The sequence below is a fragment of the Centroberyx gerrardi genome, chromosome 7 (assembly GCF_048128805.1).
Source record: "Centroberyx gerrardi isolate f3 chromosome 7, fCenGer3.hap1.cur.20231027, whole genome shotgun sequence".
Classification (NCBI taxonomy): Eukaryota; Metazoa; Chordata; class Actinopteri; order Beryciformes; family Berycidae; genus Centroberyx; species Centroberyx gerrardi.
Window position 1 is genome coordinate 11648616 of NC_136003.1, and position 26176 is coordinate 11674791.

The 26176-nt window shown below is 41.0% G+C and overlaps 1 protein-coding gene across 4 annotated transcripts; it reads right to left on the reverse strand.

The window, feature by feature from the left end:
* Positions 1 to 4606: 4606 nt before the first annotated feature.
* On the reverse strand, positions 4607 to 25131 carry LOC139926683 (choline transporter-like protein 2). Of its 4 annotated transcripts, none has more exons than XM_071918474.2 (22): positions 24964 to 25126; positions 15021 to 15069; positions 14838 to 14911; positions 14538 to 14622; positions 14266 to 14350; positions 13897 to 14010; positions 13647 to 13707; positions 12809 to 12932; positions 12473 to 12556; positions 12200 to 12312; positions 11260 to 11391; positions 10966 to 11065; positions 10618 to 10710; positions 10119 to 10203; positions 9678 to 9940; positions 9315 to 9409; positions 8763 to 8866; positions 8577 to 8650; positions 8393 to 8463; positions 8179 to 8267; positions 7861 to 7945; positions 4607 to 5636 (listed from the first exon to the last, which is right to left on the reverse strand). In XM_071918474.2, the coding sequence occupies exons 1-22, from the start codon at positions 24989 to 24991 to the stop codon at positions 5530 to 5532; spliced, it is 2115 nt and encodes a 704-aa protein (XP_071774575.2). In that variant the 5' UTR covers positions 24992 to 25126; the 3' UTR covers positions 4607 to 5529. The 4 variants fall into 4 exon arrangements, with proteins under 4 accessions (XP_071774575.2, XP_071774573.2, XP_071774572.2 ...); XM_071918472.2 differs by lacking the exon at positions 24964 to 25126 and adding an exon at positions 17586 to 18031; XM_071918471.2 differs by lacking the exon at positions 4607 to 5636 and adding an exon at positions 5645 to 7254 and having other exon boundaries at positions 24964 to 25131.
* Between the last annotated feature and the right edge of the window lie 1045 nt (positions 25132 to 26176).

Genomic DNA, 26176 nt, shown 5'->3' on the forward strand with positions numbered 1-26176 from the left:
AGCCGGTCATGATGTTAACCATATGTCTGAGTTTATTTGATTGTCTGTCTGGCTGACTGTCTCTCTGCATGACGGTCTGCTTTCCAGTGTGTGCCCCCTTCTGTCTCTGTATCTTCCTCTCTGTCATTTGACCACTACATGAAATTTACTGTATTTTCAAAATGCTTTTGTAGACAGCTGATGAACATGTTTGCTTTTTTTTTCGATCTGCAGACCGCAAAAACAATGAGTGGTCAAGACCCTGACCCAGGTCACCAGTGTGTGTGTGTGTGTGTGTCTGTGTGTGTGTGTGTGTGTGTGTGTGTGTGTCTGCGTCTGCGTCTGTGTTTCATTCAACAACTTTACAACCTGACCTACTTGCCACTGGCTTTTCCAAGAAAGTGAAAACATGCTTAACTTTTCTCTGAAAGATAGCTGCTCCTTCCTGTGCATGGGATGCTGCAGTGTTGATGTGCGTCATCATCACAGCACCTATACAGCCAGACATCACATGCTCTTATTTAGTCAGTCACATGCAAAAGTGTATGCGAGTTCACGAACATGTGGCATGAATGACGCCGGGCTTATGCAAAGCAGCCAGCAGAAAGTAGTTCTTTGACCCTGCGTTGATGATCATGTTTGTTATATCCAAAAGTTCATATTCATTCTTTTGCCATCACAATAGCACAAGACTAAGTGACACTAGCATATGTGCACTGACGTTCACGTTTCCTCTTCTATTTCAATCTTGGTGCAGATTTAATTTGTTTCCAGCCAGCCAGTTACGCCACTGCTTTGAATCCAGTGACACCTTTAGGTGTGGTGCTTCCCTTGAATCTGTTTCGCTGGCATCATACATCAGCTCCGGCTATAAACACAAGTCTGAAAAGGACGTAAGGACGCCACCTAAACCTGCAATTAAAGTGTCATCTCTTAATATATTGTATAAGCTCAACAGAAGGACATTTCTAAAGGCTTGGGCAGACTTTGCTTATCTTCATTTTGAGGACAGTCTGACTGGTTTTTCATGTAAATGGGGAAAGCTTTTAAATCAGGTTATAATGACTGCTTCCAGTGAGTCAGTAATGCCTCTTCCTATCATGAACCTTTGCAGGGTGATATGAAAAATATGAAATATAAAAATGACACATTCTGTAAGTACTTTCTGAACACACCCAGTTCCACCTCTGTGTGCAGGTCTCTCCAAAGCTCTTCAAATTGCATAAGGCCCTTGAGCCGCAGTCCACCGAATGTTTTCAAGCCTTTTGTTTATAGCATGCCTGCGTTCTGCCATGAGACTCCAATCAGGGATTTCACTTTTTTTTTCTGATACCTCCTTTGTGATCTACCATTCACCCTGATTTACTCTGAGTCCAGATACTTAATTGGTGTCTGACATCACATAACGGCGGTAGACAAGCAACTGTTGGCCGAAAAGGAAGATGCAAGGAATACATCTGTCCAAAAACTATGAATATTTCCCCCAGCTAATGAGCCACTGATCCCCTCCAAACAGGAGAAGCCGATGCCCCGTGGCAGAGAGCCACACAAACTAAGAATCTGAAACACTTCACAGAATGCAGGCCGGAGAATTGAGAGAAAGGCTGAAGCATGAAGGTTACAGCTGTGGTGAGGAATGCAGACAGGCGGTTCTTTATCTACGCAGAGCAAGAAACAAATACCTTTTGAAAATCCTCGCATTCATGAGCCACATGAGTGGAGCTGATCTTTAAGGCCGAGGATATACAGTGTGATCTTTGCTTCGCCGAATTCGGAAATTTAAGCCTACACTAAAAGTTAAATTGACCAAAGGTGTCTGAATTTAAAAGGTTTTAAGACAGCTTTCTTCTCTTTTCTTTCTTTCTTTCTTTTCTTATCCAGGCACTGATGTTACAGTAAGCCTCAGAGCTTCAGAGCGCTCGGCTTATCCCCATAAATCCCCCTCATTGAGGAGAAACGCACGGATGATGAAACTCACACATTTAAAAAGCAGATGAGCTCAGAATAAAGTAAATGCAGGCTGTAAGCAGTATGCAGAATTAGAGCTAGACTAAGTGATCCACAAGGAAAGATGAAGTAGGGTTGTCTTTGAATAGGAACTCTGAACTTTGATTTTATAATGATCATGTAACCTGATCAGTGATTCCTCAATACTCCCAGTTTGTGAAGCTTTGTGCACGCAGGACCAAAAATGCATTTCGGTTAGTAGTTTGTGTGTGAATGTCTGTTTTTAGAAATAGTGTTGCTGAATTAGGTCAGATTCCTTGTGCATAGAAGGTGGCATGCAGCTTTGATTTGCCCTTCACAGCGACTGCCAGCCTCTTGGTTTGAGAGAAAGCCTCTCTCTTTTGCATTTGATTCATTAGCGTATTCGGTTATTTAAGTTATTTGCTTGGTTCACACACACAAAAATCTTAGATATTCCTACTTAATTATGAAAAAATGTTCCAAAATACTATGAAAACGTATAAATGTTCCATCAAGGTATTATCAGTAAGCTGTTTGTCATTTTCTATGGTTTCCAGGGCCACAGTAGGAAATATCAAGTGCATACCAGTCAGTCTCAAGGACTGCAGCACTCCTGCTAATGGCTCGACCACTCAGGTGTTCTCCATGGCCAATGGAATGAAAGGAAACGCTCACTGGCCAGTGAACCTCGTTACCCCCTGGGTCTCTGACGCAAAACCACTGCTGAGCAAACAGCATCCTCTGAGATTCAATTCCTCAATAATCACTCACTGTTTGATTGCAAACAACAGAAATCAAAGTCATATCGTGGGAACATTCATGACACTAATGCGTGTTTACTGTGCTGTCTATTCAAATTAAGTTTATGACGGTTAAAAATCTGGCATTAGGTCTACACTGAATGAATAGAACCTCTGGGAGAGGTGTGGCATAATGAGATGAAAAGCAAAAAGCAGCCCGGTCCCATGATTACCCCTGGAGAGATCTTCCATTGTAAACCGCAACGGACTTGTTACCATGCCAAAAAACTCATTAAAAGCAGGTGATGTCATTTCTGTCATTGAAAAGGCGAGGTTATTCTCAATTTGTTCATAAAGACTAGTTACTGACAAGCCCACAAGAGCTCAGATAGACTCAGTTGGAACGACAACACCTGGAGGGCCCACATGTCAGCCGTGATATTCCCCCTCAGCTCAGTGTATCTATTGATTGGGAAAATACTGTACATACAATTATGTGTAAACAACACATGATAAGGGGAGGAACATGATGATCAGCCGAGACTCTGTTCCCCTTGACCCATGTGAGTCAAGTAAAGACGAGATGTATACAGCATCCTCCTCTACAAATCTATCTATTTAGGAATGTGTTGCTCAAAATGTATTTCCTGCCGTCATACTTAATTGCCACTTGCACAACATTTCAAACATGCATTGGAACGACAGGAACGATTGCAATTGCTGTTGAAACATACCCATGCCTATGTGCAGTATGTGCTACATACTGGACAAAATAACTGAGACACCTAACAATATAGGAATATTAAGTACCAAATAAATAATAGAGCCACTTTTTGCCTTCAAAACTGCTTCAGTCCTCCTTGGATCATACAAGTCCTGGACTGTATGCAGTGCAGTATAGTTTTTGTTAAGACTATGTGACTGATGTGTTGATTCAGCTGTATGCAAATATTTGAGGCCATACTTCGGTTGTGTCTAGCAACTATCCTGTTCAGTGTCCATCTATCCCTGACCATGACCTTGCGACCACTGGAACTCTTTGCCAGTGGGGTTTGTCTCTGCTGACATGAGACTGTTCCCCTTTGCAGTTTTTGTGACCGATGCACCTACAACTCAAGCACCAGCTATTTGACCTCTTTGGAACTCTGGTAGTTGCTTCATTTTCACACTCAGATGTAAAAGTGGTGACTGTCAGACCTCTTCAGCTGACACATACTGCTTATTGGAATTCAACTTAATATGACTCACCTGTGAAGCTGCCTTTGTAATTGTGATTTCTTCATGCCTTCATTCTTTGTCTTTACCCACTTAATCTTACTCGGGGCCATGAGGGCTGGAGCCTATCCCAGCATGCACTGGGCAAAAGGCAGGTGAAACATCCACTCACACTCATTCATACCTATGGGCAATTTACAGTCTCCACCTGACTTGCATGTCTTTAGACTGTTGGAGGAAATCGCAGCAATTGTGATTTAGTTAGTTACTTCAAAATTTAAGTCCTTTCCCATACAGTGTAATATTTACCCATAGATTTACCTGAAACTTTGCTGAGGTGCTAATATGAATGATTCTTAGGATGAGGGAGAGAAGTGACAGCATTATGTGACCAAATCTGTCATCTATGCAAGGCAGACCTCTCCTGGGACTGTCAGATGGCTCTTACATAAAGCCAGCATTGCCACCACACAGGTGATAAAAGCCTCTTCTGCTACCACATGCTGACAGAACTAAACTGAACAGTGGGTGGGGTGAAGTGGGACAAACAAGAGAACATGTTACATTAGATTCAGCACTCCCTCTCATGGTCAAATGTAGAACAGCAGACATGACGGTGAAATCAAAGCTTTCATGATAGGTCATACTTTGCAACTTCAGGCACTTTACTGTGTCTCAGCTTAAGAGGAACAGTCTCACACAGCTTATATGTATAAAACTATTTTTTATTTCAAAAAACAAACATGCTCAATTTAACTCCACAGGCATGAAACAAGCGCCTCACACAAAGTGTGTCCCTAAAGTCAATTACATTGTAAGTTTAGCTTCAACTCCCATTTCAATCCTTCTCCACAGGTTTGCTGATAAAGTTCCTCCACAGTATCGGATGCCTTATGCAAGAGTCTAAAGAAATGACCAACTTTGTAGACAAGGCTTTGACAATGACTGGTAGAGTAATGGCTTTGGTAACAATAAGGTTAAATATTTAAAATGTTACATTGCTTTCATAAGGTTACACATTTGAAACAAAAACAGCAACAAAACAGCAAAGGCCTGTGTATACAGTTAAAACACCTTTTAATAGAACTTTTAATAGATTAGTTTAACGTTCACCTTCATGTAACCCAAACATTAAAAATACAACATGCTCAAATTAAGCTGCTTCTTTAACCAAAAATGTACAACACATTGAAAGCATGCTTATGTTTGTAACTGTATTCAATAAATGAATGAATGAATAATCTTCAAAATTCTAAAATACTAAAAAAGGACACAGCTCTAAATTCAATAGCTGACATAATGAAAAATATATTTGCCTCACTCATAAAAAGCAGAGACATGCAGCATTAAAATAAAACTCAATTTTCGGGAATGTGAAACCCTTTTAAAACCTGAGGGGACGACACTTGCACATTGGACTGAAGTTATGACACGTGTGCTGGTCACACATATAGTAACACAATGGATGACACTACTGATTGTCACATAGGCACTTGGTGACTGATGGCATTAAGTCCTTGCTCGAGCCAGTTTGTTTAAAGGTGTATTCCACTGTACAGAAACCACTCCACAGTGGATTTTAGCTCAGAGCCTTGCCTCACTAACACTTCCACCGTTAGGAGGCGCTCTACTCTGCAGGCTGCGTCTTGTTCTTCTTATTCAGGACTTTGCGGAGGCTCTCTGGCATCAGGAAAGGCCTTTCTGGACTGCCATCATTCCTCTCAAGATCCTCCACTATAAAGGGATAAAATGAAAATGCCATTAAACTACAGCAATCAGATGTACGGTTTTAACTCATGAAAACAGTCTAAACATTTCTTACCATAGCAGAGGCACTTTACAGCGCAAAAGCAAAGTCTAAAGGAAGCCAAGTCATTTAAAATTACAGTCAAGCTTCACAATTAATGTTCATAACTAAATCTAGAGTAGGAGTTTTACAAAGTTACCTTTGCTTGTTTCCAGTTCCACACATTTATCACACAGAAAAAAGTCAAATAGGCAGGTAACAAACACTTGCAGCTTTAATCAATAGTTTTGACTATCACTACAAACATGCAGGAAAAAAAAAACAGAGCCACCATTTAGGCAGTTCAAATCCCTTAGCTTCATGCAGTGGAGAATCACTGCCCTCAATACTGCTTGTCAAACCAACTGCACTGCCAGGCACATACAGTATTTCATGGCAAAGAGGTACTGAATGCAAATGCACTGCTTTACAGGGAAATGTTCCACATATGAGACTATCAAGCTACCAGCCTCAAGAGAATCACTAGTGTTCATATAGATATAAAATCACTTATGGCTTAGTAAGTGAACAGAAAATAAAACAGTGCATTGACAGTAGAGCGCACTAAAGTAGTAGCATTGATAGTGCATAAACTGTAAACAATTAGATACCTTTAAAGTTTTAAGTCCAAGGTGCGAACATTAGACCGACACTAACACTGTAAATTAGGCACATAATCGGCTTCAAGTTTCTATTGGCCAGTGGCAGTGGTAGAACTATTTAAAAAGGCAAAAAACAAGTCTCAAAATGTCAGTTTACCCCCGCACAGGCCAATCACTCCATATCATCTCCAGAAAATTAGTTGAGCATGGCAATTCAACAGTTGTCCAAAACTACCATTAACCAACTACAGACATCGTAAGTACAGTATCTACCATAGGCGAGGAAAGACACGGTTGTCAACAAGGGCAACTTTCTAACCTATATCCTTTATCATTTCCTATAGGAGACCGGCCTTAAGTTATATTTCATGCAACATATTACCCACATATTTCTGCACACATCTGATCTCATCATTACGGACACATGCTTGACATTCTATCAAGCTAACCATCAAATCCTTAACATCTTATTTCCCATGATTCCTTGGGATGAAAGACAGGTAAAAGGAAACAATTTCTGATGTTGTGATTGCACTGGGCAGCTGCTGGGAAAGCAAAAAGACAATCTTCCAGCAGGGTTCAACAAAGTATCAGATCATTACTATAATTATTATTTGAGGATGTCTCCAGCCGTGACAGGAGTCGTTCTTTTAATGTACAATTCACAAAGTGACGCATGATTTTTCGTTGTTGCGTTATGCCCATAACTTAGTGACAAGTCTGCTGCAGATACACACACTGTGTGCCAACAGTGTCTTTGCCCGCACTACTCCTCCTAACTAAGCTGCTTCCTCCTCCTGCATCTGAGTCTGCTGTTGTTTCAGCTGGACGTCTTCATCTTCCGGCTGCTGAAGCTGAGCAGAAGATGGATCCTCAGCTTTGTTCTCCCAAAGAATCTCATGGAGCGTCGAAGACATGTAATAAGGCCTCGCAGCTGAGCCGTCATTGCGCTCCAGGTCTTCGCCTTATTTTGTGCGTGTGTGTGTTTGTGCATGTGCAAATGAATCGATGTAGAAGGAAATTATTATTGAAGTCATGACCATGAAGTGTCAGAGGACCAGTAGGAAGGGGAGGTGGAGGTGGTGAATTGAGGGAAGTGAGAGGGAGAGACAAGAGAGAGGGGGAGAGAAAGAAAGTCAAAATAGCAAGCCAAGACACCCACAGGAATTTCAAAAAGATTTTGAAAGTTAACAGTCCAACACCAGCAATTAGCAAGTTAACATATTGCAAGCCACAGATTGTTATTTTGAAATGGTGCTGAAAATTTGAAGTGAGGCACACCATACTCATGCAATTTAGAATTAGTGACAGCCCAACACCAGAAGCAATGAAGGAGTTCAAGTAATGAGGGAAGTTTTGATTCAGTCCATCATTGAGCTTGGCATTCTACATCAAGCCCTGAATGATTTGTCTTCCCAAAAATTAGCCTTTCTTCCTTGAATGTACCATGAGATGTTTGCAATGTCCCTTTCTTACATACCGGAGATGTACATCTGGCACTTGTGTAACCGATCTGAATGCATTATGTAGATGTCAAATATGAGAAATAGACTGAGGAGGTGCTACTTACAGAAGCAGAGGAAGAGCGTGTCCACACACATGGCATAAACGCTGAAGAAACCATGGGCGATGAGGTAGGAGCCAACCACCACAGTCTAGAGAACAACAAGAACAAACACACATTTCACCCAGAACATATATATAGCTACATAGCTACAAAAAAGCAGGGGGAAAAAAACAGATTAACTGTAATCTCCCATTACAAATGACAAGAAATTGGTGGTCCAAAAAACTGAAATCCTGAGGAATTACAAAAAAGAAAAACCACATCCCTGTACATCCAGAACATGAAATTATCTCTGATTGAAAGCACAACTATCAGACTCACCAGGATGGGCACCCAGTAGTAGTGGAGATTGGGAGCCGTGTTCTCAAAGGCCTTTACTCTCCCAGAGAAGAAAAAGAATGCAAAGATGCCTGTGGTGGAAAGACACAACTCACAATCCACATTTTCTAAAATAAAAAGGTTATCCAACTCAACTAAAACGTGCCAGCATGAAGATTAAGGATGAAATGAATAGAACAGCCAAAGACTGACTCACCCACAAGCCCCACAACAAGGAGTTTGCCCAAGAACAATAGGAAATCTGTCACTTTGTCCAGGACAGCTACCCTGGGAGATTAAACAGAATCAATTTATCTATTAAAATCTAAAAAAAAAAATATTACTAACTGTATGAAATCAGAAATGAAAAATTTACATCACACCATCTATTCTACACTCACCTGATCATGTTCCTCATTAGGAGGAAGAAGGCATCTCTGGCAGAGGTGCAGAAGTTTTTACCGTAAATCGCCACCTAGGGACAAAAGGCACTCATTACATACAAGACAAACTTCCAGATCATGAATAATGTGTAGCCATAATAATGATATTAGGGCAGAGGGCACCAAAATAAGTAAACCACACACCATAATGTAGGCATTTCTGTTGAGAAACTTGATGAATTTCTCCAGGCACCAGAAGCAGCACTTCAGACAGCACAGCAGAAACTTGGTAAACTTATTATGGGCTCCTGTGAGGGACCACACACACACACACACACACACACATACACACACACACGCACACAAACATCTACTGTAACAACAGAAGTAGCCAACACAAATCTTCTTGGGTCTGCATGTTCAGAGCCCAACCCAAACAGAAAAGTATCTGGCATCATTCCTGGGTTAAATAGGCGTTAGGTAGCAGGACAATACAATGAATGCCAGGAAGTTAAACAAAGGAAAATATTGGGTCATCAATGTAGTATACCTTCCTGCAGCTGACAATTTACTTGCTACTTTCTGAGTTACTCTGATACAGTAAACATTACCAATGTGGGACTGCAAGCAGGTTAGAACAAAGGCTAAGAATTATTTGCGACTACACTTTGACCCAGGTCTGTATGTTATCATCAGTGTAGATTGTAGCCTAAAGTAGATATCTACATTGCGTTGTATGTAACAAAGGTAACAGACCTTTAAGCTTGTGGTCCAGATACTCCAGCAGAACCCTGATGATCTGAACAATAGAAAGGATGAGAGAGCCGAACGCCAGAGTTCCTGTGTGATACCTAACACAGGGAGAGACAGTAGTATAATAAATACATAATAAAATCCAAATCCCACACACTTACAAGAAAGTTATGAAAGTAGCATGTTTTATGTCATGTGTATCAACTGAAAGAGCACCTATGCAGACACTTTTGTATAAAACATGAGGTAAATCACACGCAAATGAATTCAGCATGTATTAAAGTGTGTATCAACCGAGAGATGAGCGATGTAGACACTAGAAAAGCACGACAAAGCCTCCACACACATGCAAGCACATACACACACCTGAGAGATCTCCCCAGGGCAGAAAAGACCGGGAAGGCAGGCATGTCATCTGGCTTGACGAAGGCCCAGTAGTAGGAGGCAAAGGCCCCTGCCAGGGTCATCTGTCCCAGAGCCGTGACAAAGTTGGCACACCAGAAGAAGAGGAAGACATTGTAGAACTGCAGGCCGATCAGGTACTTGTGGTAAACCGTCTCTCCACCGTAGAAGGCAAACAGGCACTCGGAGTCAGGGCAATCCACTTTGAGATGAGTGGTGGTGAAGTTCTGACCACAGATACAGGTTATAGAGATTGTACACACAGTTTGTAATGATTTATGAGACGAAAAAACAAATTTAACGATCATATACTTCAGTCACTGTATTAAGATAAGAAGCTGCTTGTGGGTTCTGATGGAAACTGACAATTTGTTGACCAACAAGATAAAATATGAGAAAACTCACAGCTGGGTCACAAGTTTTCCTCGAGTGCTCACAGGCCGTCTCATTGAACACTTTGTAGATGGGCTCATTAGAGGTCGACAAGAAGCTGATCAATACTGTCAAGGACTATAATGATAAGGACTTCTAAGACTACAAATCCCAACCTCATTCATCACTAATGTTTATCCAGGTTTTTGTCGGCCACACATACCCTTTTACAGCAACGCTCTGCTTCACACTCATACAGCTACACACACACACACACATTTGGCAGCTGCCCAGCACAAAGCTGACTCTCTGCTGCTGGCCACTGGGCGGCAGTTGGTGGTTTGGTGCCTGGCTCGTAGGCAGCTCAGTTGTTGTTGAGGGAGGGGAGACCATTACTCATTCACTTTCCCTGCCCATTATTCCAAGACCTGTGACAGCAATATTTCAGTCCCAAGTCTGCTTTCAGGTTTTTGGCTACTGCCAGCCCTAAATAATAACATTCAACACCACTGACTGTAACTTGAAAGGATACACAGCAGTAACTGCCCAGTAGGCGATGACCATGGCCAAGAGGCAAAAAGTGAACAGAGGGTAGAAAAGGGAAGACATCACATGCGCAATGGCTCTGTAAACACAACAATAACAGCACCAGTGAGGAGGAGCAAGCAAGGGGAAAAGGGGAAAAAAAACATCTATTGTTATATTTGAATTACCTCATCTGTGGCTGTGCCATTAACTTGACATTTCAATCCATTACTATGAGTCACACTAAACTTATTTTTAAAGCAAAGTCATTTAACATCTAGCTTTCATTGATCTGTTTTCCACCCTTTCCACCCTCTCCTCTAAATGTCTCTTGGTGTCTTATGTGAAGTCTGACCTGCTGGCCTCTTTGATAAGAGCAATGGCAATGAGGATCCTCTTCCTGAGGAAGATAAGCAGCAGGATGATTATAACCTCCACGATGGCCAGGATAATCACTAAGGGAGAGAGGGTGGGCCAGAGAAAGCAATGATGAGAACCCAATATACTGTGCAGAGAGGATTCATTGTGAAGCTTTACAATTCAGTTTTACTGTATGGGCATGTTGGCCCAATTTTGTAGCAAAGCCATCAGGAATTGAGTGTGAGCATGTAGTAGTGAGTGTGTGCACATGTATGTGTTGTGTACTCACTGAAGGCCAGCCAGGTCTGTCTGATCTGCAGGTAGACTGAGAAGTCTGTCTGGAAGCCCAGGTCCTGTAGCGTCACATCAGCGCCAGGCTCTCCCTTCAGGGAAGCATACTCCATGTAGCAATGGAAGATTCCTAATCAGCAACAACAAACAAACCACAAGAGAGATAGAATATTGTTAAAGTGGGAATGGTAGTAAGCAAAAAGATTTTCCCAACAAAAAGGGAAGAAGTGTATGCAAAAGAATAAAAATGGAAATTATGATATTCAAAAAATCTTATTCTAAACTCTAGAAAAAAACACAGCAAATGTTTTTCCTCAAATGTAGTTCCTACAGCAAGTTTAGTTCCTCATGCTACGTTCCATTCAAGGTCGGAAAGACCAATTTGTAGGTGGTAATGACACAACTTCCATATGTTCCAGTGATGCAGCTCAGAAAACCAGGGGAGAAACATGGACGCCTGTAAGATTTTCTTTGCCCAACGCATGTTCCCCATGCAACAGCTAATGTTATGTCAGTGACATTTGATGTTAGCTAGCAAGTTAGTATAGAATGTTAGCGACACTATGGCACCTTTAATTTCAAATCTATATGCTTAACCGTTTACCACTCAGGTGTTTTGATAACTGTAAGGTCATGTGATGCTGAAAATCAAATGTATCTTTACGATAATAAAAATGTTAAAAGTAATGCTGTGTAGCATTTACAGTGTATGCCACCATGTTGACATTATGTTAGATAACTGCATCTCTGCAACCTCAGGGTTAAGAAAACGAACTTCTTGGAATTCTAAATTGAAGGGCCGTTCCACAGCATTTTTCCTAGTAGGAAGAATTTCGGACTTTCTAACATCTCTGGAACGCAGCATCAGAACCGCTCATTTGAGGTGAGATTGACAAAGATGATGATCATGTCTTAGAAGAAGCCACTTTATCCCTTACCGTATCCTATGACCAGTATCACCATGACGATCATGACCCAGACCATGATCCCTGCCAGGAAGCGCAGGAGGACGATGAAGAGCAGGCTGGTGAGCATAGCAATAACCAATCCTCTAGAGGGAGAGAATTGAGGGCGTGAAAAGAGAAGCTCAGCAAAGACAGTGAGCAGTAAAAACAGGTGATATCATTTCATGCTTTGTGTATGGTTTTTGAAGGCCTTCGCAGTTCTCTAGTTGCAGGAAGTGGATTTTACGATGAAGCATAGTGACTTACATGAGGATCCAGTACCAGGACTGTGTGTAATCCTCAAAGATTTTCATGACCACCTGACGAGCCTCAATCACCACAGTGGCATTCCTGTGGGAAAGATAAATGTGTCTTTATCCCGTTGAGCACAGTGCAACTCTATTGGCTTTTTCCCCTTCAGGTAATACTTATAAAACCTATTTTGGCAGGCTGGGGCAGTCCACAGCACAAGACAGCCATTTTCAAATTTCATTTATAATCAAACATACTGCAGTATGTTGTCCTAAACAAATAACAAAAAATGGTGACAGTATGAAAGCTTAACTTAATTTTGTATCACAACGATGCCTGTGATGTACTCACTTGACTCCATCCACTAGATCCTTGGCGTCTCTCATGGTCCCGGTTCCATCGTCAAATTGAGAGTTGTTTCCCACAGTGATTGCCCCTCCTTTCTGGCCCAAAGCAGGGAAGCACCTACGGGTGACTGGAGGGAAGTGGAAGAAAAGCCAACTTATTAAAAAGGAACTGGTCAGGGGTCAACAGTAGAGGAGCATGCATGCTCAGCAAACCCTTCACTGGATAAATAAAAGTATAAAAACAGTTGTGGCACAGTTACAGTATGACAGGCTGTGCATAAGTTTACTAATGTGGACCAACTAGAGGATGACAAATACACTCTGCTTCACAAAAGTTCCTCTGAATTTTCCATTGAAGTGTCATACATCCTACAAACTTTAATTCCTTGACTGGATTTGAAGATTACGCTCAGTGTTCAATATGATGTATGCTGATAGTGGCTGGGCAATATCAAAGTCATCTAGGCCATATCGCTATTAGTTGAAGATAATTCTTCATAACAACAAACACAGGAGGTCTACAACTACATAAAATTGTTAATCACATGTATTGGAACGAAATTACAGTTTTCCATACTTTTCAGGACTTTTTGTTCAATTCCCAATAGTATTAAGATGTATAAATTCACAAAATCAATTTCCATACACCAGATGTTTTTTCCAGATTTTCCAGACCTGCATAGGAGCTGTGGAAGTATGCAAAATATATCCTATTTTGAATTATCTATTTTGCCTTCATGATGTAGAAATGAGACATGAGCAGTATACACGGAGCAAAAGGGGCCAAGTGGTGGAGGGCAGGGAGAGTATTTTACAGATGGGTTGGTAGGTAATCAACTCACAGGGTTTGCTGGGGGTCAGCATGGCCGGACATAGACCTGCCTTCAGGATCTCTGGTACACTCTGAAACAACACGTTAAATAAACTGCATTTGAATGGCTTGTATAAAAACAAATAAATAAAGGTGTTTCAAAGCTTTTTGAAAGTATTAATAGCTGAAGTTGAAGACGTTGACATTGGCCAGAAGCATGGTGGAAGGTTGGAATTTAAGTGTCACAACAACCAAAATTCCCAGCATGGCATTGTACTCACCATTGTGTTAGTCACCCCTTCCTTGCAGAAGTTCTTGTAATAGTCAAAATCCTTCTTGTTGATGTAGGCCTTGATCAGCGTCATGAACTTATCAGGGCACTTCTCCACACACATCTGAGGTTGAAGCAAAATTTCCAGCATGATATAGTTTAATCAAGTACAGGGGTCTTACTGTATCAAAAGCGTTCACAGCTCATGATTACACATAGAACAATGCAGCATGGCAGGGTGGCGAATGAAATGGTGAGAATAACAGAAGTTTTAGTCCATATGGATAAAAGGAGCAAACAGAAATCAAAAGTACAGTTTACAAAAACAGTAAAGGCCATGATTCATGATGAGAGCTTAAGAGAAGAGGGGAGATCACACCTGTGTGGTAGGACACTGGAACTCCAGCAGCACCATGGGGCTGGCACACTTCATGATGTTGAAGTAGAACAACAGCGGCTTGTTCCTGTTTAAGGCAGACAAAACCACACACACACACACACACAATGGTCAGAGGCAGAAGGAGCTTAGAGAAAACTTAAATGAGGGCGGTGTTAAAAGAACAGAACAGGTGATAATGATCCATGTCTGTGCACTTCAATGTCCAGCAGTGTATTAGGAACAGTGAAATCCATGATAGGAAGGCAACTTACTCCAGTGGGGTGCCGGCCTGCCCACAGAACTGGCCTCGACTGTCTGTGGGGTAGATCACCTTCCTGGGGTCACCCTGGGACCAGGCTGGGAGACAAAAAAAAACACCAAGCAACCAATCCATCATAGGTCATCAGTAAAGGATATAAAAAGGTTGTCTGGTGGTTTTGTGCTCTTTGTCAATGATCTACACTATATTAGTAAGTTATAGTTGTATCTATTCCTTTCAGCTCCTAGTGGAGTAAACCAGGAATTCAACAGTGCTTTTCTGAACAAACCAAGACACAGTGCTGTTTCCTTACCAAGTATTCCCACTGCAACATATCCCAGGATGGCAAGAATGAAGAGGATGCAGCACACAATGTCTGTGCAGCCCCTAGAATGCAGAGAACAGAGAAAGGTTTGGAGGGACGAGGGAAAACATTCTGTATTTTCCTGGCCTGCACACTGTAAAAACCAGGGGTAGAATCAAACCTCTATCTCACCTGTTGTGGATTGGGCCCTTGAAGGTAGGGTCATACTTCCTTGGTTCACCTACACACAAAAAAATGCATTTATCATTCAGTGAGCTCTAAGCATTGTGGCTAAAAGCATGGCTTGTTGTGCTTGTGGAGTTACGCAACGGTGATTTTTTAATGATAAAGAAGACACACTGGTGCCATCTTAGTCATTGGTGATTAGGACTTAATACAAATATGCACCTTGCAACCAGACTGAGTCATGAAAACAGCTGCTGGCTTACAAGACTTTTAAGGGGGAGTCGATTTAACGTTAAAGAAACAGTACTCCCCCTTTCCTCCCATTCTCCTGTGAAATGACTTTTCCCTGCAGGCAGACACGCCTGGCAACCCGACAAATTCCTCCCTGGTGACTAAGCAGAGGCGAGCCCCATGTGAAATAAGGACCTGACATACCCTGCACAGCCACTAGAGGGGGTCTGAATCATTTACTGACCTACATTTAGGAGTTAAATATAGTATGTTTAAAAATTAGGTATAGGCTACAGTTTTTATAGCAATAAATGAAAAACAAAGCTGTATAATTTTAGTCATTTAAACAAATTAATTCAGCATTCAAAAGTCTGTAAATACTATCTGTAGCTGGAAACATGAAAAATATTGAATACAGTGAATATCAATAATGTATCTAAAAATGTACACCTACTTTTGAAACACACAATATTCATTAGCAAGTTGATGCTATATTTATGCCATAACCATGGATTTGAAGTTGTAGCCTATAGGCCTACATCACTTGAAGGTAAAACTTGAATTTCAAGTGTCACTACAAACACTGACCCATATAAACCAAAGGGCAATTTTGTCCTCACTCAAAATACGTTAGTGCCATATTTTGATTTGCAGTTAAAGCGCGAAGCATGGAATGCAATGATCAATGATTGCATTGCATCATAGCCTGATTTTCTGCAAATGATCATTCATTCATACAAATTAGCACTAAAGCAACGAAGCTTTTTGTGTACAGTGATTTCATAAATCACCAAGACATCTAAGCCAAAAATAAATCCAACTTCAGCAATCCATTTCCTGGCCTTAATTGTCCCCATGGGAAAATGGGTTTGCAGTGCATTGAATTTAAATGCTGCTATAAGGTGGTACAATCAGGACGGAGATGTCTCAATATCAGAGAGTACGGGTAAGGAGTGCCTGGTCTATCAGCTGATGTACTGCAGGCTTCTGATAAGCCTAGCTTGCTCAGACATACTGTATAGTCAAGTTAACTGCAGGTTATCTAAGGTCACTATGTCAGAGCTGGGAGGGAAACTATCTCTTATATAAGTAAACACATCTCGCACCAGTAACCTAATAGCATTAATCTTGGCTCAAAGACAAGAAGCCTCATTTGGGAAACATTAGCTTTGATAGTTTTTAGTCAGGTGGTTGATCTCCAACCTAGAAATTGCAAAGCAATGCACACCATTATTGTTGGAGTGGAGGCAAACAGAAAAACATGAATTAAAAGTAATAGAGTAATGGGCTGCACACCCAACGCTCTAACATCAAAAATATAAATTTTAAAATTATCTTTATATCTATTAGTCTTGTCAGGACTTTCAACCTCCCAAAGCACTAACAATCAACCCCATACCAGCACAATATGTAGGCTACTGTATGTGCACATGTGTAGCATCATGTATGGCAGCATGTCCTGACACCTGAGTCACCGAGTCTAGACAGTGGAGTATGATATTCTGTGTGGCGTCTTGGCACATTAATAATTTATGCAGTCAGGGTGATAACGCTGCAGCAAGCATTTACCAGGTAAGCTCTTAGAGACGCATAAGTCTTTCTAACACAGCTCCCTCTTAGGAAAAGAGAAATAGAGAGAGCATGGGTGTAGTATTTCATGTACATGTTGTGTGGAGTGAGTATTATCACTGAGGTGCCCTTCTTGATATGGTAACAAAACATAGCTGAGCCAAGGTTGGCTTTGTTTTCCAAATAGAGCGACAGAGTGGATTTCCATAGCCAAATACAACAACAAAGAAAGAAACTTATTACAGACACATTTGAATAGAACGCTTAAGATGAAGGCGGGCTTGTTGACCTTCTCTTTAGCCGTAGCAACCAGTGACACAGGTATGAAAAGCATCCATTCAGTGATATTTTCCTATTTGGATGAAAAAACAGCCTATCCTTACTAATCAGCTCCTTCAATCATTATGTTCACACAGCACAGTAACATTTGTGCAAGCCAAACCGCTGATAAAAGAGCTGCCTGCACTCCAGCACACCTGTATAATCAACAAAGCTGCCAGCAGTAGCAGGTTCCACACACACACACCCATTCCCTGCTCACCATGTCGACAAGCTGATACTGCCACTCTAGTTTCACTCAAAACAAAATCACTTTACACTTTAACAGCCTTCAAGAGACTGATTCCTTTTGTCAGCAGTGAGAAAAGACAAGCCTTAAGATGAATCAATAAAGATACTTTGAAAAGAACTATTTGGCAAACAGCTAAATAGGAAAAAAAGCTTCTAGTCAAGGTGAAACTTAAGTCAGTATGAGCAGCCGTAATTAGTTACCATGCTTTCCAAAATACGCTCCGTCCTCCTCAGGCATCTTGAAATTCCTTTCTGGGCCAAATGTTGAAATAAGCGGAAAACCCTTTCACTCTTTCCACCTTTTTTCCAGCCCCTTTTTCAGCTTCACTTCCTTCTCCTTCCCACCAGTCTGTGTATGTATAAATGATCGAGAGAAGGGGAGACACAGGTATTGTGGAGGGAGAAACCTGTTCAACCTGTCCCTGAATAGCAGCAATGCTCCACCTCAGAGTTCTCCCTGTGTTTTTCCTGCAACAGCTGCCTCTCTCCTATCTCCAGTCCACCTGTCCATCTCCCTCTATCTCCTCCCCCTTTTTTCTCCTCTCCAACAGACCTCTTATTGTCTGTCTTTCCAGTTTTATTCCTGGTTTCTATTCCTCCTCTTTCTCTGCCCTCATCTCCAGAGAGCCATCCAAACAGGTAGGTAACTCAACTACAGGGGAAGCTGGGGCTGAACGAAAAGAGGCGTGGACGCACAAATAGGTGCTGTTTCACACACTGACCCCTCCCCCTCCTGTTTAGAAATGTTTGTGTGTGTGTGACAGAGAGAGAGAGAGAGAGAGAGAGAGAGGGAGAGAGGGGGAGAGGGAGAGAGAGAGAGAGGGAGGTAGGGGGATATTGGGAGGAATACCAAGTAAAGTTGCTCAGATCGGAAACGTGTTTGGAGAAAACAAGGAGGAATTTGCCTGCACCGTTGCCTCCAGTAGTGAGTGTCAGCAGGATTGTGGAGTGTTGTGTAGCTGCTATGGAGGAGGAATGATGAGATTCAGGTGTGCAGGATATTTTAGTCTGATGACTGCAGGCAGCAAACATCACCTGCAGTGGAGCGCATGCCCACAATATTAACTTGAAAATGAATCTTTTTTGTGATGTTTTAGCCTATATAGCACTAAATGTTATGTTTCAACTAGGCCTATTCTTGAAGCAGTCGAATGTATCTTCATTTGGAAGTGAATACTTTCACAAATGGGTAAAAACTCAAAGGCTGATCAGCTCACATGGCCAAGTGTGTCATCTCAAACCTTTGTCCTCTCACAGTGTTTTCTCCCATCTTGTGGGGACATTGGAGTATTGCACTGGGTGGCTCTACATTGCTTTACTGTGATTCACGGGGCCAGAAGGAGAAGACCAAAACCAAATCCTGCTATTGCCCCTTTCTGTTAGGACTGCTTTCAGTGTTGGTGCTTGCGTGCAAGAGAGTTCTTGGATTGCTCTCTGTTATCTGCATTCAGTAGTCAAAGACAATTAGGGAGTGTGTTAGCTTTCATTCATCATCTTAACAGAGGACTGTGAATTCTCATACAGAGTTCACAGATGTACTCAGTGTCCCACACTCTTTGTACAGATGCTGAAAGAAACAGAAGATTCAGCTGAAATGACTGAAACTTTCCATCCATTCTGTTCTCTTGTTATGGCCAATGTTGCTGCTCATGGGAAAGCCCATCTGGAGCCCTGGCTTTGCCGTAGCCAATTTTCCACACACAAAAAAGTTTTTCAGTGACTCAATGTGAAACAGAGACTGCTATTCTCTAGAAATGTAATTTGCTCCATCATACTAGACTTGACATGGCACATCATCCCAACAGCAGTTCTCACTTCCCACTATTGTCTGTTCACTGTTGAACTGTGGCAGATAATGCCAGAGGCCAAACAGTATTTGCAAACATTTAGTTTAAGCTGCTTGGACTGGCAGATGGCTGGGTTTTGTCATATAGGACAATATAATGAGTGACATAAAGTTTATACAATTGAAATATTTGAATGTCAATTTAGTATTCTTAATGTGCTGATACAGTAACCCCACCCATCTGATACTTCAAACAGGCCGAAATGAATGCTAAGAATTATTTGCAAATACTATTTGACACAAGTGTGGATTATACCTGATCTATACAATTCATTATAAGACAAGCAATTGAATAGTATCTCACGTTCTATCTTTTCGTTCGATCTATTTTTCTTTCTTAAAAATGATAAACATTGGTGCGGTGCTAGAGGAAAGCAGGGTGGGTGGCAGTGGGCAACCATTTTAATCTGTTAAAAGCATTCTTTCCAAGGGATCTAATCCAATTCCAATGAACCACCATTGCGCATGTGGCCTAGATGCCCCTCTGCATTCACTAAAATCATTACAAAGACAAATAACATTTGTGACATGGGTAAGAGTTTTGATTGAATTATGAAATGCCACACTATTTTCCTAATGATTCTTTATAAGGCCACAAATTTAAAGAAACACAAACTCCAGTAGCTTCCCCGATGATTGGTAGTAACAAGTACGATGCATTTGTTTCTGACTATTATTATTAACAAACAGGAAAAATTACTTATTGGAAAGAACACAGAACTAGTCAATTAGGCTAAATAATATTATCTGGGTTGCATTGCCATCGTTTATACTGTATATGTGTTAGACGTTCAGTACATCAGTACTGCTGCATGGAGCAGCCAGTATGACTGGTCATATAATCATATGTGGCATGCTAAAGGGTGAAAACGTTTTATTAGAGGGCAGTATCACTTTAAGAAAAGCACATCCTGCACAGTTTTTTTTTAAGACTTTCATTTTCAGGTACGGTATTTACTTGGTATCCTGAGCTGAGTTTCTCAGCTTTATTGTCTTGCCACTACCCTTCACCTCCCGTCCAGAAAATAAAGTCATATTTCCTTTCCAGCTTAACATACAAGGAATCTGTGTGTCCCCTGTTAACTTGTACATTAAGTTGTATAGCACTATTGTATAGCATCTCGTCAAAGTTTGTGGATGGATGGGTGAATCTTGGTTTACACAAACTGGCCAGTATGAGAAGCATTTTGTGTGGTTTCTAATACAACCATCACTTAAATCTGCCTGTATTTTGCCTTGTCTATTGGCTGATGGAGGACAGCAACATGTCGCTGTTGTCATGTAAAAACCTTGTAACTCCAGTTTTGATGATTTTCATGTTTTAGCTTCAGTTGACGTATTACAATTCGGACCTCTTGGGCTTTTGAAACCCTTTCAAAACCCACTGGATAAACTCAGAAATGCATGATGGTCAAGTTAGAACCATGGCTGGTTTTTTTTAGTTCCTGAAAGAGGAGATACAAGGTGTTCACTCGACAGCGACAGTATGAGACAGGACTATGATGTCATGGCCAGGCAATACAGTAGGCAGACTCTAATGCTATCTAGAAGCTGCAGCCTCCCTCCCTGCTAATCTCCCACATGTCTTTCATTACAGTAAGAGGGTGTGGAGTGTTGAAGTCCAAGTTTCAAATCTATTTACAGTGTATCTCACAGAGGAAGCAACACCACTATCGTACTTTCACACTTTTTAGACTAAAGAGCAGTGACGCTATTTAAAGTGAGAGAATATCATTTGATATCAGTTTGAGAAGCATACAGTATATGTGACAATACTGTCTAGTAGGAAGGTCTCCAGATAGTGCTGGCTGCTGGAGATAATACAACTGCTGCAGATACTGTGGTTAGAATTGGAGCAAAGAAGAATGCTTATTGTCCTCCACACACAAGGTCTGTTTCCCAGTTGTCTCTGTGTCTGGGCAACCAGACAATATTAATTTCAGATGAACCAAGGAGGTTGAGAACACCAACAAGAAACCAGTACATCACCACTGGGATAAGAAATATGAACACGGACAGTGCACCCTCATAAGGTTTTACAGCCTTAGTTGGTATAGTCTACTATTTTTCGGGCATCCCCATGAGGCAATGAGAAATTTGATTCTCGCTGTCTTAAATCTACGTATCACTGTTCTGCCCTGTTCTGTCTGTCACTGTCCTGTGAAAATCTTGTAAATCCAAATTTGATTGATTTTCATGTTTTAACTTCGATCAAAGGATTAGCTACGTGCTCCTCTAAAGGTTGAGAAAATTCTACCACCCTTGGACCGATGAAACCCTTTCGTAACCCAATGCGTAAACAGGAAAATCCATGATGGTCAAGCTACAAACAAGGTTGTTTTTCTTAGTTTCTGAAAAGTTGACATTTTAGAGATACAAGGTTCTCATGCGACAGCAGCAATATGGTACAGAATGTTATGAAAAGTCAGTTGTAACACTTCATCTCAATCCATCTCTTGTGCACAATCCTCTTGACAAAAAGTTAATCTTTACAGTGTGCACTTTTGGTAGGGCCCTTATTGACCTCTTAAGACAGGAGAAGAGGTGATGTTTCACCCAGACACTGTGAGGTCAATGATAAATGATCAGCTCCTAACATCCAACCCTTATCTCCCTTGGTGCACCTGGTGTAGCTCCTTCAGTCACTCAGACACAGATGACAGAAGGTACTACATTGAAACAGAGTTCCCATTCATATAGCACTTATATTTTCTTTCCCAGTGTAGATATGTGGGAAACAGAGTTTCAGCGCCTAGCAATTAGAAAGAATCAATCTAATTAGCAAGGCTTTCTACTGATAAAAGCAACAAAACAGGAAGCAAACATGATAACATTTTATAGTCTAAATATCTCTTAAGTTGACTTCACGCCTCACAAGCAAACTCTTCTCATGAAAAGTCCTGACTCAAATGCAAAATATTTAAAGAGAACATTTCACAGAGCATTTAGGGAAAATAAAGAAGTTGTCAAAGTGCCAATAATGGGTGTATTCCTGTTAACAAAGAGCGATATTTGTGCTACGGAGGGTCAGCAAGATCAGCCAAGTTCAACAGACACAGCTAATGGTTTAGGAAGGAAGCCCACAAATAGAGAGGGGAGTTCATAGGGGTGGCCTAGTGCTATAACTAAACATCCAAATTACAGTATGTTTTTGCCTCTTTTCCTCTTCATTTTCCCTGACCTTAATAACCATGGTCTCACACTGCTCTGAACATGCCTTTGTAGTTCAGACTGTAGGCTAGCTGGCAGAATCACTAGCAAGTTAGTAAAGTCATATGATTCTGTTTGGGTTATACGGCTATGATCAAGCATATTAAAGTGGAAAAGCCTGGCTGTAATGACGGAGACTTTCCTTCGTCTGTAGCGCATGGCTGTTTGTGACTTGTGAGTATAAAAGAGACTGTATGGTAACAACACAATTCAATTGAAAACTGCTGGAATAGGCCAAAAAGTAAATCTTCAAATATAGCTCAAAAAACTTCTATTTAGCAAACTGCACAAACTTGAAACAGAGATCAGAGAGACTCAGGATCAGGTTTCAAACCACTCTCCTAAATACGGCTTATAATTACATCTAATCTACAGCAGGGCATGGCTGCAGGCTGGTTCAGATCCTGTCATTGAGGTTTCTTGATATATCTCAGCCTGAAATTACTCCAACATGTGAAATAGTGGCCAAACGTACAGTGTGTTAGGGAAGTATTCTGAACAAGCTGTATTTCTGAAATGCTCTTACTGTGGGATGACACATTAAGAACAAGCTTATGAATACAGCGTTGGAAAAACATGAATGTTAGGTTAATGGCGTTAAGTGCTGCTGGAGATTTACAGCAAGACACATTCCTCAGAGATGGAAAATGGACAAGTGAACAGATGAAAGGGCAACATACATTATGATACACAACGCTCCTCATTATAGCCCTGTTACAATTATGGTGTAAGTCCTCTGACCATGTCTTTCAGTTCAAGCATCCCAAACTCCTATGAAATGAAGACACATGGCTTTGACAACAAAAGCAAAATAGCAACAGCAACATCAGTTAGGATCATCCATCAGCTTAATGAATGTAAAGAGGGACTCTAAGATCTGCTTGCATTACTCACAAATAATAACCTCACCTCCCTTTTCAGTTGGATTGCCTTATATCTCAAGATGCATCGATCATTTTGATGAGAAATATTAACATGCGGAGTGTGTCTCACTAAAAGTTTCTTGAGGCTATTGACATCCATGTTTTCTCCTACCACAGTCAGTCCTCAAGTGCATTTGCGGTCAAGTCACCGCTGGTGACTCCCACGGGCCCAAACACAATTATGTTTGTCCTTGGTTTCTTACCATTTATCATCTTGTTCTGACTTATACTGTCTGAATCCTTGACATATTATAAGAATGAATCTGGCTATTACAAACAATGGTACAGACAGTATTGTTGTGCCAAGTAAGAGGGGTTAAAATGAGGGCTGGTAATGTAAATCAATTAGCCATCATGGGACAGGCAGAGAGGAAAAGGGTGTGTACAGAGGAGAGGAGGAAAACACTATGTTAAAGCCACATTAGGACTGCCAGAGGAAAGGAGAGAGAAGGGAGACAACCATCAAGTTACCTCATCCTATTATTCATCCCTACTTAACAACAACCCGCACAAGCCAAATAAACTCAATACATTGCTGCACAACAGTATGTATGACAAAATCCCTTAAAAACTGACAAAATGGTCCAATATTTTTTGTACAAAAGAAGAGGTTACCACCACGAAAATAAGGCTTTTCAGTGTTAAAGTCAATACAATGCTGCTTGCTTTTTCTTTTCTTCCTTAATTTCTCAAAAACTTCCACCATTGGCTGCTTAAGAAAGGGCGATGTGCCATACCCATCATGTAACAGGGCGTGTCACCACTAAAACACATTCAGAAAGGGTAATTGGGGTAAGGAGGGCATGCTTAACCTAAAATTACAACAGCACAGTATACACTCTGGCAATCACATGGCGACTGGGGATCCTGTTTTCAACAATACAATATAGATTTCAAAACTAGGAAAGGATCTTAAACTAAAACATGTATCCCTAGAATTGAGAATAACGTTTCAAATATGAAAATAAAATATATCATATATGACCAAGAGAGAATCAAGGCGTCCAGTTGTCAAATGAAGACACTATTCTTATGTTTGAGGTATTTTCTAATTAGCTATGATCTATACATAGCTGGGCGTCATACTTGTGTCTGAGCTAAGCTCCTCTTGCCTGCCATACCAATCTGAGGAATGTAGCAGCAACTGGACAAGCAAAAGATAAACTGGGACATTGTATACCCTGACAACATGCTAGGCTGTTTCACCAGCAGCTTACCTACTCTATCAGGCACCCTGACTTTTCATTTCATGACAGACAAAACACTTATAGGCTTCTGCATTGTTTCTGTATGTACTGGACAGCACTGTTCGCAAATATTTAAATTTGCATATGCAGAAGTTCCAAATCATTAGAGGCGCGAGAAAGTGGACTACCGTACGTTATTTCAAGTGCCAGCGAGGGGAAGCTTGGAACAACGAGACAAAAAATAAGAAACCTAACAGTTTTTACCCAACACACAAACAGAATAAACTAGTTGCATAACTGTAATGAGTATCATATGAATCATAAAAACGAGACTACTGTGTGTCCGCTTTCCTTGAGTGATAGCCCAGGACAGATGAAGTGAAGCATGGTCGTTTTGGGCTTTAAATAATTACCATATTTCGGTTTCTCCTCCAGTTCCATGGTTAACGGCTGTGTCTTCTGGCTCAAACAAGCTCAAAACTAAAGATTATATCATATTCTTGGTCTTGACAGTGACTGTCGTGTTGTGGGTCTGTCAACTGTAACAGTTCGCAGAAGTCCGCTCCAAATCTCAACTGTCCTCCTAAACATTTACAGAGAAATTCCTTGGAAGAGAGCGGTGACCAATGAAAGTGGACGAAATTGTGATTGACAAGGCGTTCAACGAATCAGTGACCGGAGGCAGGAGTTTTCGGTCACGGAGCCGTTCTAACGGGACGCTGTCCGTTTCTTCCAATATTTATGAACATAGAGATAGGCTGACTATGGAAATTTCTCTCTAAAATGTCTAATTTCAGGCAATAACAAAGGATTACAATTATGATCTATTTATCTATCAAATATATAATATCCAAATATAATGTATTTTAAGAGAGGGTGGAAACTATAAAACAATTCCAATGAGGCTGTATAGGCTACAGTAAAAATACAGTAAACACAGTTTTGTAGCAAGTATGTGGTATCTCACATAATGAAAAATATAGGCTACCACCAGTGATTGTCCACCATGACTGACTGACAATCTGAATATTTTCATTAGCCCATTAACATGGCCAGGCAGCCCTGTATGGCAGCAAAGCAATGACAAAGCATAACTTTTATTGACCTAATAAAGTTCAAGACAGCATTAATTATGAATCTATTCATTCATAATTCAACCTATAACAGCTGATGGCTGACTTGTCTGACTGCACTCTGTGTGACTAGGTGAGAGTCAGGGCAGTTGTTGGAGCCTACACCATGTGGGACAGGCTTCTCTTCTTATAGAAAAGAGGATGTGACTCAAAATGTGTTAAAGCGAATGTGCTTATGGCTGTATAACTCCACATAATTTGTTTGAATGTGTCAAAAAGACTTGTTTCTCTTCTGACAGACTTCTCTTCTGAAAGAATGTTTCCTTACTTTGTCGTGGAGAATAGGAATGTGACTCAAAAATGTGTTAAAGCGAATGTGTGAATGTGTGGCTGTATAACTCCACATAGGCTGATTTGTCTGAATGTGTCAAAAAGACTTGAATACTACTCCTATAGATTCATACCCAAGATAAAAGGAAGTTCTAAACTTGATAAAAAAACAATTTTATTGGCATCCAGGGCCCAGGATGAGTGGTGGGACAAGAAATGCAAG

Excerpts from the sequence above, each read along its gene's own strand:
- LOC139926683 (XM_071918470.2), bottom strand. The coding sequence starts at position 17,622 with ATGCCTGAGGAGGACGGAGCGTATTTTGGAAAGCATG. Across the intron at positions 12,933-13,646 it reads GCTGACCCCCAGCAAACCCT|TCACCCGTAGGTGCTTCCCT; the intron begins GTGAGTTGATTA and ends ACTTCCCTCCAG. Across the intron at positions 7,946-8,178 it reads ACTACTGGGTGCCCATCCTG|ACTGTGGTGGTTGGCTCCTA; the intron begins GTGAGTCTGATA and ends GTTGTTCTCTAG.